The 11,102-nt window shown below is 57.1% G+C and overlaps 1 protein-coding gene across 1 annotated transcript in view; it reads right to left on the minus strand.

Annotated features, from left to right (window-relative positions):
- The window catches only part of ADGRD1 (adhesion G protein-coupled receptor D1), a 65,607-nt gene extending 57,642 nt beyond the window's left edge, over positions 1-7,965 (minus strand). The window contains exons 1-3 of the mRNA XM_090291001.1: positions 7,398-7,965; positions 7,273-7,309; positions 537-620 (exon numbers count right to left, since the gene is read on the minus strand). Coding sequence (XP_090147127.1) covers positions 537-620; positions 7,273-7,309; positions 7,398-7,460 — 184 coding nt within the window. The 5' untranslated portion in view covers positions 7,461-7,965. The remainder of the gene's footprint in view (positions 1-536; positions 621-7,272; positions 7,310-7,397) is intronic.
- Positions 7,966-11,102: the final 3,137 nt, after the last annotated feature.

Below are 11,102 nucleotides of genomic sequence, written 5' to 3' on the forward strand. Positions count from 1 at the left end.
GCCCTTTTTAAAAAGCCCTGATTGGAGTGGAAGACGGCGCCCATCAGTGGCTGGGGCTCCCGCTCCTGGCCAGTGTCTGATGGGTCCGACAGAGCCATTCTCCATGGCCCCGGGGATGTGGGCGACGCTGGCTGAGGGGCGGGGCGCCTGTGCTAAGCGAGGCATGGCCCGTGGACGTGCCTGCCAGCCTCGGTTTATTTCAGGTGGGCCTGTTCGCACCGGCACAGAGGCCAGGCCAGTCCCGTGTCCGTAGGAAACGTGCACCTGCCCCGATCTACAGCTGAAAGCTTCAGACAGCAGCTTCTGACTTCAGGCTGTCAGAGAAACACACACTGTCACATTCTGAGTCATCCATTCTGTCCTTCCGTTGTCAAAGTACATACACATCCTAGTCTGGTCCTCTGCAACAGCAACGGCTGGGAGAGGCCACGCCGCCCCGGCTTCTGAGTGGGGGCTGTTCACGTGTCCTCCCAGCGGCCCCGATGCCCACGTCACCCGCCCCCATAGCCTCAGGTGTCCTCACCACCCGCGTCTACCTCCAGTGGTTTCCTGAAGTTCATGGATCCCGTCCACGTGCTCCAGGGGCCAGTAATGGGAAGCGGTAAGCAAGATCTCGAACCCTGGGGACAGAGAATAAAGATGTTAAATCCCCGTCAGGGAGGAGGGGACCACCTGCACCGTGAGTTGCGGGGGAGTGGACAGGTAGAAGTCACCCAGTGACTACGGGACATACTAAAAAGGCACTTGAATAAATTCAATACTCTCCTGGTTTTAAAAACAAAACTCTTAATGAACCAAAAATCAATCAATATTTCCTGAACAGAAAAAACATGACAGGTAGGGATCCACAGATACCTTTTCAGCAAAGACAATAAAGCCGCCATGTTTAACGGGGCGACAGTAGCCGCGAGCCCATCCGCATCGGGAAAGAGACAAGCGTGTCCCTGTTATTCTTCAGCATCGTTTTGAAGAAATGCCCGATGCACTCAGATGCAAGAAGGAAATGCAGTTGAAAAAAGGAAGAGGCAACTGACTAGCGATCTCGACCCTCTGCGCGGCTGTGCAAAGCCTTCTGCGCCCATCCTGGCCACGGTCGGTCCGGCGACCATGTTCTCAGGCGACGCTCGGAGAGGAGGTGTCAGACGCTGCGGCGGTGCCCCCACCCCCAGCCGTGGGCTGGCCTCGGGTGAGGCTCACACACCTCTGTCCCCTGGCCCTGGCTCATCTGCCAGCTCTGTTTCCTCGACACGAAAAGTTAATCCTGCTTAATGTTAGTCATTTTGCAATGGCCCGCGTGGCCCGTGGGCTTCGAGTAGATGTGGTCTTGTGCAGACGGGTTCCTTTCCGGAGAGTTCTACTCGCTCCGCATCATGTCAGCTGTCCGTTTACTGACATCTCTCCGCCCTTCCTGGGGTGTTGGGTAATGGTCCCCGAGGGGCCGCCCGCCCCACCGTCTCCCTAACTCGGCTCTCCTCTCGGGTTAGCTAGTTCTCTGGGATTGCTTCCCAGGAGTGGGGAGGAGGGTCTGGATGACTAAATCCTGATCAAATGTCTGCCAGGCCATAGAAGAGGAAAAATTAATACAGCAACCTTTGTGTTATTCGTGGCAATAAAAATTTTTTAAAGAGCGTAGGATCATTATTTTTAAATGATGTGTGCCTGATAATGAAAATGAAAAACCATTACAAACAAGAAAAGAATGCGGTGAGTGAAACCCGTTACAAACAATGAAAGAATTTGGGGAGGAGGCGTCTGCCGACTTTGTATGCAGATGTCAAGCGGTTCCCTGTGTCCGAACAGCAGCGCTCGAACCTCCGCGGAGGAGACGCACTCTCGAGAGGGGCGTCCAGCCCAGAGAAAACACTTCCGGACAAAAGACAGGAGCTGCGCCAAGCTCTCAGGGAGAAAACGAGGCGGCAAGACTGAAGACGCGGAGGAGCCCTTGAGTCAACGAAGGCCTTGCTCTGTCCTTGGGAGAGAAAACTCAGAACCACACAAATATCAACCCTCCTTTCACTGATACAGAAATATTAAGAAATTCGTTGTAAGAACACTGACTGTTTTTTTTTCCCCTCTGAGGGAGAAAGCTGATTTGGAACTTACGTAGAAAAATCAGCAAGCAGCAAAAAGGAGGGGAGTCTGGCTGGGTGGGAGGGGGCGAGGTCCGGCCATCCCGTAGGAAGACACGTCATAAAGCCACAGTAAATGCGATTCGGAGCAAGACACGAACGGACCAGTCCCTGGGGAAACGCGCGTGAATATCCCACGCGCATATGAAAACGCAGTTCATGATAGAGGTGGTCCTTCAAGCCGGAGGAGACATACTATTTGACTAACGGTCTCAGAGCCCATTAGCCCTCCTCAAACCTCACTCTCGACTAACAACTTCTAACGGATCAAAACTTAAATGCGTGGGGGAGACCCTTACATGGAATAAAACAAAAAAAAAGCTTCTAGGGGAACCCGGTTGTACATTCGACTCCATAAGTTTTTTTGAGTCTGTACAGAACAAGGAATCAAGCTGCTGAACTGGCGAGCGATGTTCACGTGGCGTGTGGGACGGAAACGCGGTTTCTTTTCAGGTATGTTCCGTTTATTAGATGAATAAACCTCCTCCGATGAAGAAAGTTTCAACCAAAACAACACTGGGGCAAAGGACACAGACAGACGTCTCCAAGAAAGAGAAACGTGAATGACTTCTGAATGTGCGGAAGACGCGCACGTTTGCTCGTAGGCTTAAAAGGCGCGTTGAAAGGACTGTGAGCCAGCCTGTCCCAGGCTGGCAAACAAAGTCAGACATGCTAGTTAGCAGGTTCTGCCCCGTTTTTAGTGGGGATTCACATTAGGTGAGCTTTTCCGGAGCGTAATACGCATCTCTGTGCAAAGTTTAAGCACAAGGTCCCTTTTGAGTTGGGAATTTATTCTAGAGATAAACTCACACCTATGATCAAAGACCTCTGTCCAGTGGTGTGGGTTGCAGGTTTTTAAAATTAGTGTCAGCATCCTGCAAACGGCCGAAAGGCTTCTCAGCGAGGGCTGGCTGGGTAACGCAAAGCAACCACATGACAGACGGCTGTGTGGTTTGGGAAAAGGCTGGGGTGAAGTACGGAACGTTCTTTGAGCTATTCTGCATACTGTTACGTTGAAAGGGGCGCGTGGTAGCCCTGGCCAGGTCGCTCTGTCGACAGGAGCGTCGTGCCGATATGCCGAGGGTGTGGGTTCGAGCCCCAGTCAGGGCACCTACAAGACCTGACCCATGATGCATAAATGAGTGGAACCGCAGGTGGATGCTTCTCTCCCCCTCCCACGCCTTCCTCTCTCTAAGATAAATCAATAATGTTTTTTTTAAACGTCAAGGGGAGGAGAATGTTGTAGGAGGAGTTACTTGTGTAAACCACAGCGGTCCAGGTGTGTTGAGGGAAAACAGGGAGAGACCGATGTTGGCTGGGGACCCGAGGAACCCACCACGGTGCTCAGAGGCTCAGAAGACTGGGGGAACAGAGAGTGAGCCGTCAGAGCAGAGCTCACAACCTTCGTGTTCTCCTGGAAGGCTTGGACCTGCACCTGCTTTAGAAGACGTGTTCCAAGACTCGCTGTTCTCAGTTAGAACGGCCCACAGGTAACGCCCACACTGAGCTTTCCGATGAAGACTGGAGCCCCCACCCCCACCCCCCGCTGCCGTCACATGTCTGGAGTTTTGTTCACAGGGCGTCAAACGCCACCCACGGCCAGTCGCCAGCCCCCTCGCCAGCCTGCACCACGAGGCTTTCCTCCCAACACGCTGAGTCCAGGACACAAGCCGGGGACAAAGTTAGCTCTGCAACAGGGGCTACAACGGAGCTGCGCAACCACCGGTCCCGCACGCGTCAGGGTGCCTGAGACTTGGGCCGATGCCACCCGGACATGGCGCTGTCCTGGCCACGCCGTGGCGGGCACCCGGAAGGTGCAGGTCAGACATTTTCGTTCTCCTTCCTGCACGCCTTTTCTTTTCCAAAATCCAGGCTCCTCCTCGGAATGAGTGGGAAGTGGCCCTGACTTGCTCTTCAATTCGCCTGGGAGCAGCAGTCAGAGAGGAAGGAACATCTGGAGCACAAGGCACAGATGTTGTCCTCAGGGCCCTCGCTGTCACAGGACAAGGCCCGTGTTCCTGCCCTGTCCACCCACGAGCAGCCGGGAGGCGAGGGAGGGTGTTGTTCACACAGAAGGACGACCCCCCAGCCTGCCCGGGGCCCGTGGGGTCCGTGAAGTGTGTCTCCGGTCTCCACAGACTTGAGTCCCTGACTCTGCCCCGCGCAGGGGACAGTGGGCAGAGGACAGTTGGGCTGACCCTGCTCTGTCCTCTCGTCCCTCCTCACCCCAAGCTCATGGCCGCGGGGCCGCCCAGACGCCCCCACAACTGGGGCCACTTGTCTCCCGTGTGCATGACCCGCTCTGCCATTCGAGCCTCAGCCCACGCGACACCCGAGGGGCCTTTCCCGACCGGCCGTCCTCGCTTTGTTTTCACGTATCACCGACTGTTATTTGAAACTTGTTGCCTGTGAGCATATTTGTTGGCTGTCTCCTCTCTCGACTCTTTGCGACTGGAGTGTAGAGCGGGGTCCGTTCCAGCCACAGTGTATCCGCATGTCTGACGCACGGCCTGGGGGGTGGTGGTGGTGGTGGTGTGTGTGTGTGTGTGTGTGTCTGTGTGTGTGGTATGTGTGTGTGTGTGTGACAGAGAGAGAGAGAGAGAAACCCAGACTTGTTTGGCATGTGAAATTGCCTCCAAAATTTAATGTTTTAAAACTCTACAGGTAGAATGAACGATGAAATATAATAAAGAATAAATGGGTGAACAAACATAGAAAGACTGTGTACGTAATTCTGATGCCCCCCAAAGCTCTATTTGCCAAACTTCCACTTGCTCAATAGGATATAAAATTCCATCAGAAACACCTCTTTTTTTTTTTTTGCACCGGGAAGATGCAGAATGAAGTTTCCGCCACCACCCAGGGGTTCTGACGGGCCTTTGTGAGCTGTGAGCGTGACGTTGGTGACGACGTTCACCAGACTTGCTGGGATGATCGTTTCAGAATCTACGCAAAGTGCCAATCACTGTGTGGTCCACCTGCAACTGCCACGGCCTCATTTGTTTCAATTACATCTTAATTTAAAAAAGAAAAATAAACGAAGGGAACAAACTCTTCGCACAAGGAGGAAGCAACCACCCAGCAGACACAGGGAATTGTAATTACGATAATGACGTGCTTTGGCTTCCTCGACCTCTAAATAGGCCGGTGAGGCGAGGGGAGCCGCCTGGTCTCCTGGGAGCGGCCGAGGCCAGCGGCTCTGAGGGCCCCAGGAGACGCCTGGGACCCTGGCGTGCTTTAGTGAGGCTCCCTGTCCTCGTTCCAAAGGCACAAGGTTCTAAGCTCCTGAGAAACGGCCTGCGCTTCCTGGCCATGGCACGGAGGGGTCCGGTCTCCTCACCACCCCCTCCCCCAGCTCCTGAGCGTTGTCTGGGGGGCAGAGCACGACATCAGGCCACCTGCGCCCGAGAGAAGGTTTCAGAGGTGGGGTGCGGTCCTGGGTCCCCCTCCCTGGGCCTCCCCATCAGATGGGAGGTGTGTGATTTCTCCAAAGTGACTATCACAGATCATGCCGAGACGATTCGAAGTCGCCTTTCAATTATTTACCACGCTAAACGCCGGCGTGTCTACCTGGTAGCGGGGAAGGCCTGCCAACGGCGAGCAGCCCGGGCCGGTGCTGTCACACAAACCAGATTGTTGCCCCCATGTCCCTGCAGTTGAAGAGCCTGACTGTCGGGGTCCCAGGACACCGGGCGACCAGCTGGCCTCAAGCGCAAGTGCCGTCCTGTCGGCAGCTGCCCGCCGAGCATCTCTCTCATCGGCCGCACGCGAGGCCCTGAGCGAGGTGCCGCAGCGACAGAGCAGGGGGGCCGGCTAGTCCCGGCAGCCCCCCAGAGAGACACGCGAGCGTCTGTGGCGAACGAGAGCCTGCTGGCGGCTGGCCTGCGATGGGGACCCCGCTGAGGCTCCCCTGACGCTCCAGCTCACCTCCCCCACGAGGCTGGCCTGGAGAAGAGGAGGGCCCGGGGCACGCGTGTCATCTCTCACGCGGTGCCGGGGGAGTTACTTATCCCCCAGCCCCGGAAAGCCTCCTTCTCTGTCAGCGCTGCGGCTGAGGACAGGCGCACGGGGGGTCTTCTCCGCTCTCACACCTTTGCCCACAGAAGACTGAACTAGGACGCACAGACGGCAGACAAGCGGCCACACCTCAGTCACAACACCAATAAGCCGAGGCTGTGACAATGGTCAGATGTCCCAGCTCTGGGCTGCGTCACAGCACAAAGGGGACAGCAGTCCCTCCCCAGGCCTGACCCACCCCACCAGGTCCCTGGCGTCCGTCCCTCACATGGGGCTCCATCTGAGGGCCTGGGCAGGGCTGGGCGTGTTGGCTGTGCCCTGGTTGGTCATTAAAGGTCAGTCCCCAGCGGTGGCAGGACGGCGCGTGGGTGCCAGCAAGGTCAGGGGCTGTGCTCACGGTCTCCGTGCAAGGGTTTGGGGACACTAGTGTGGGGTTCCCTGTACCATGCACATGCCGGCGGGGGAAGACGGGGGACGCGTCCACACAGCAGATCCCGGCTGCTCACAGAGCCCTCCTGCCACCCACATGCCCGGGCCTCTGCGTCTGCATGGTGGTCCCCACACTTCAGTGACAACATGCATGCCTCTGTCCCCACCCCCCCAAAAAAGCCTCGCTGTGACGTGTCTAGACCAAGGACTCACACAGCGAAGGACAGGGGCTTGGTGGCTGGGTGGGGGTCCCCCCACTGCAGCATGGCTGCAGGCACCCCACACCCGGACCCAGGACAGTGACAGCGGGTGAGGCAGCACCATGAGGCTGGGGGACTGGCCCCCAAGTCACCCCTGTGGGTCTGCACTGGACCCACACGACAGGAGACAGACGACGGGCGCACAGCCTGAAAATTCTCATGATTCCCGATTCACAAGGTTTAGAGTGACCAAGAGCAAGAGGCTCTGGGCACAGAGACACCTGTCCCCAAGGCTCAGGGACACAGAGACCGAACATTGAGGATGAGCAGAGGCATCGGGAGGGCAAAGTGCAGCAGGCAGCAGGCCGGGCCGGAGGAGCCCGGTGAGGCCGCTCCAGGCGGGACAGCGTCACAGATAAACAAACAACCGCACCCCGACACCCGCCCGCCAGGCAGGACGCGCGGACGCGCGCTGCGTGAGGCAGAAGCTCCCTTACCTGGATGGGCCAGTGACGTGCAGAGGGCCGGGCGCACCTGCACGGGAAACACCACAGCGTGAGACTCGGGGGGACTGCCCGGCAGCGCCCAGCCCCCGCGCGGCGTCCCCGCCTGCGGACCGTACCTGCAAACTGCAATGAAGTAACAGCAGCCACGGGGGCCAGCAGCCACGCAGCAGCCTCCTCATGGCGTGTCCCCCGGTGACTGTGGGCCGCGTGGAGCTCCTGCGGGTGTGTGACCAAGTGTCCTCTTTACCTGTCACCTCCTTGGGAGAGGGGCATTGTCACAGGTTCTAGAGAGAGAAAAATGTCCGTTTCGCTCCAGTGCGCGGAAGGCAGCCGTCGCGGAGAGTGAGTGTGTGTCCCGCCCCGTCTGCAGCCTCGAGTCTCCAGGGGTCAGTAAGCCCGTCGCACGGAGCAGAGCAGCCGCGGAATGCGGGACGGCCAGCTCCAGACACGCCCGGACAAGCCGGGGGCAGCTCCGCTGCAGTCACAGCCGCCCGAGCCGACAGCCTCTGGCTGTCCCTGTCCAGGCTGGGGGGCGGCTGTTCCTCCCTCCTCGGAGCCCGGTGACCAGGGGAGCTTCTGAGGGGACTTTGTCCCTGGGCCGTGGCCAGGTCCTCTGGGTCTGCCTCGAGTGTCCACCTCTCATCCCCGCTCTGGGTGGAGAGGCGGTGATGTCAGGCTGGCTCCTCAAACTTTGCTCCGCTCCGTCCTCTATTTATAGCCTGGCCGTCCTGACCTTCCTGGGTCCTAACTCCGGTCTGTTCTGAGCGGCGGGGCGCTGCAGGCTCCGGGGCTGCCTGCCTGTCAGCTCCCTCGGAGTCACCGTGAATTTAAAAGGTACACGGGGGACAGCAAGCCATGACCCTGCTCAGAGCTGAGTCCCGCGCTCCTGCAGGAAGAAAGAGGGTGAAATACAGGGATGGAGGAAGACAAATGCCTGATGCACCAGCCACATTTCCTCTTTAACCCTTTCCGAGGAGAGTGGAGGTCACGGACGCCTTCACAAGGGACCTTGTGCTGCTGCCCCACACCCCAGACCCCCCACAGCATCCCAGACAGGGTCCCCAACACAGTGACAGGCTCTTTGCCAGCCTGCGCCTCAGTTTACTCAAGACAAAAGTGCACTTGACCTAGTCCAGACACATGGACACACACACACACACACACTCACACGGCTGCTGTCACAGTTACTATCTGCCATGTGACGTATGTAACACCTGCCTCTCTGCACAACACCCACGAGCTGTGTGCTCTCAGGCAAGTTGCTGAGCCTCTCTGTTCCAACATGTCTGTGCAATGGGTCCCTCTGCCCCAGGCCAGGGATGGCACAGCAGGGCTCTTACAGCGGAGCTCGGAAAACGTAGCACTCCATAAACGCCAGCTCTTTGTTGCCGAGCAGAAGTATCACTCAATAAACGTTAGCTCTGGGGATGATTATGCAGGAGATAACACCCGTGAAACGCTTGCTGACAGGATCTCCCTGGTCCTGCCTTTAAATGGGAATCGAGGCCTGCGCCCCAGGAGCCTTCCTAAAGAGGACACGGGCGTTGCCTCCCGTCCCCGCGAGGGAGGGGAGAGCGTGATGTCCAAGGGCAGGTGATTGTCTCCCACGCTGGCCTGCAGCCCAGGACCTGTCCGGGGATCCGAGACCCGGAACCACCGTGCACGGCTGCGGCAGGAACCAGACGGTCTCCGTGAACTTTATCTCAGGTCCTGGAAATACCGCGAACTCTAATTACACAGCCTTGCGCACAGCGACCTTTAGCCCGTTGCCCCGGCGGGCCCCGGCTCAGGGAAAATGTCACTCACAGCCTTTATCTGTGTGTTCTGGCCCTCCAGCTGCTGCGGGGAGGACGGAGCACTGAGCTCGAGGGAGGGACCTGAGCTCCCCTCCCAGGCTCTTCTCTGTGACCCCAGCAGGGACTCAGAGGGGAGGTGGAGGCAGGTGGGGCCCTGCAGCCAGTCTCTCAGTGACACACACGGAGAAGCAAATAGCCTCCGCTGGGACAAGGCGTGACATCCACCTTGACCTTTCTCCCCAAGGAGCAAAGTCCTTAAGTCACTGGGAGAAGGACCCTGCAGCCCAGGACACAGGGCAGGAACCTCTGCCGCTGGGAGGCAGAACCTCTGTCCCCAGGGGAGGGGCAGAAATATCTTCATGTACTGGGACAGGGGCTGAGCCGCTGAGGAAGTCCACCCGAGACACTGGGCCACGGGCCACCTGGGACTGAGGCTGACCAGGAAAACAGACTTCCCACTGTCCCCACTTCCAGGCCAGAAGGAATCTGTGTTCTGGTAACGGAAGGGGCGAGCACGTGAGGAGGCATCTGAGCAGGAGAAAGGCTGAGACTGAAGGGAGGTCAGACGCAGAGAGACGCGCCCTGCCCAGCCCGCCCGCTCAAAGCGCCGGGCCGGGCCAGAGGAGCTGCAGCCCGGTGTGAAGGTGACCATGGCCACAGGGCCCCACCCAGCCGCACGCCTGACAGAATGACCCCACACGCATGCCACACACCTGTGTGCAAGCCCACGCACACACGTATGAGGATGCACACATGCATAACATGCGCACACACCGATGGTCTAGCAGGAAAGGCTGTCCATGTCCCAGCGTGAACACCATTTGCCCCAGTCTCCACTGTCTGACACATGACGCCCAGCTTCCTTCCCAAATTAGGACCAAAAAGCAGGGAAAGCCGACCCGCTGTCAGGAGATACAGCAGCCCGCCCTTCAGTGAGGACACGTCAGGGCTCTGGGGCGGCGGCAAGACGCCCAGACAAAGGGGGAAGTTGTCGAGAGACAGGAATTACGTGGAGGGGTGTCCCTTTCCAGAGGAAATGCTGTCACCAGGAATAAAACAGGTGACAGGTCCAGCACCCCTCAGTGACCTCACCAGCAGACGTGCCCTGGGCAGGACAGGAGGTCATGACCCTCATCGCGGGGCAGTGAAGGGTCGCCACCCTGGAGCACAGAGAGAAAATAAAAAATTTTCCTAACTCTCAGAGCAGAAGGAATGGTGTCACAATATCAGATAATCTAGCACATGTGTGCTTGAAATTCCAGACACAGAAGTGAGAAAATGCGGGGAAAAAATATGTGAAGAGAGAATGGCCAAGAACGTTCAAAAATAACGGAGACGGTTCAGCCGCAGGCCCAGACACCTCAGGAAACGCCGAGCAAGATAAGTAGCAGCCACACACCACACACTATCCCCTCACGCAACACATGCATATCACACACAACACACAACACACAACCCTCACACAATACATGCATATCACACACACCACACACTATCCCCTCATGCAACACATGCATATCACACACAACCCACCCTTACACAACACATGCATATCACACACAACACACACTATCCCCTCATGCAACACATGCATATCACACACAACACACATACCACAACACACAACCCTCACACAACACATGCACCACACACAACACACACTATCCCCTCATGCAACACATGCATATTACACATAACACACACACCACAACACACAACCCTCACACAACACATGCATATCACACACAACACACACCACACACTATCCCCTCATGCAACACATGCATATCACACACAACACACATCACAACACAACACACCCTCATGCAACACATGCATACCACACACAACACACACACAACCCTCACGCAACACATGCATATCACACACAACACACACAACCCACCCTCAAACAACACATGCATATCACGCACAACACACACATCACAACACACACCCTCATGCAACACATACATACCACACACAACACACATAACACACATCACATACAAACACACACCCTCA

The sequence above is a fragment of the Furipterus horrens genome, unplaced genomic scaffold, assembly GCF_987537825.1.
Source record: "Furipterus horrens unplaced genomic scaffold, mFurHor1.1.pri manual_scaffold_11, whole genome shotgun sequence".
Taxonomy (NCBI): domain Eukaryota; kingdom Metazoa; phylum Chordata; class Mammalia; order Chiroptera; family Furipteridae; genus Furipterus; species Furipterus horrens.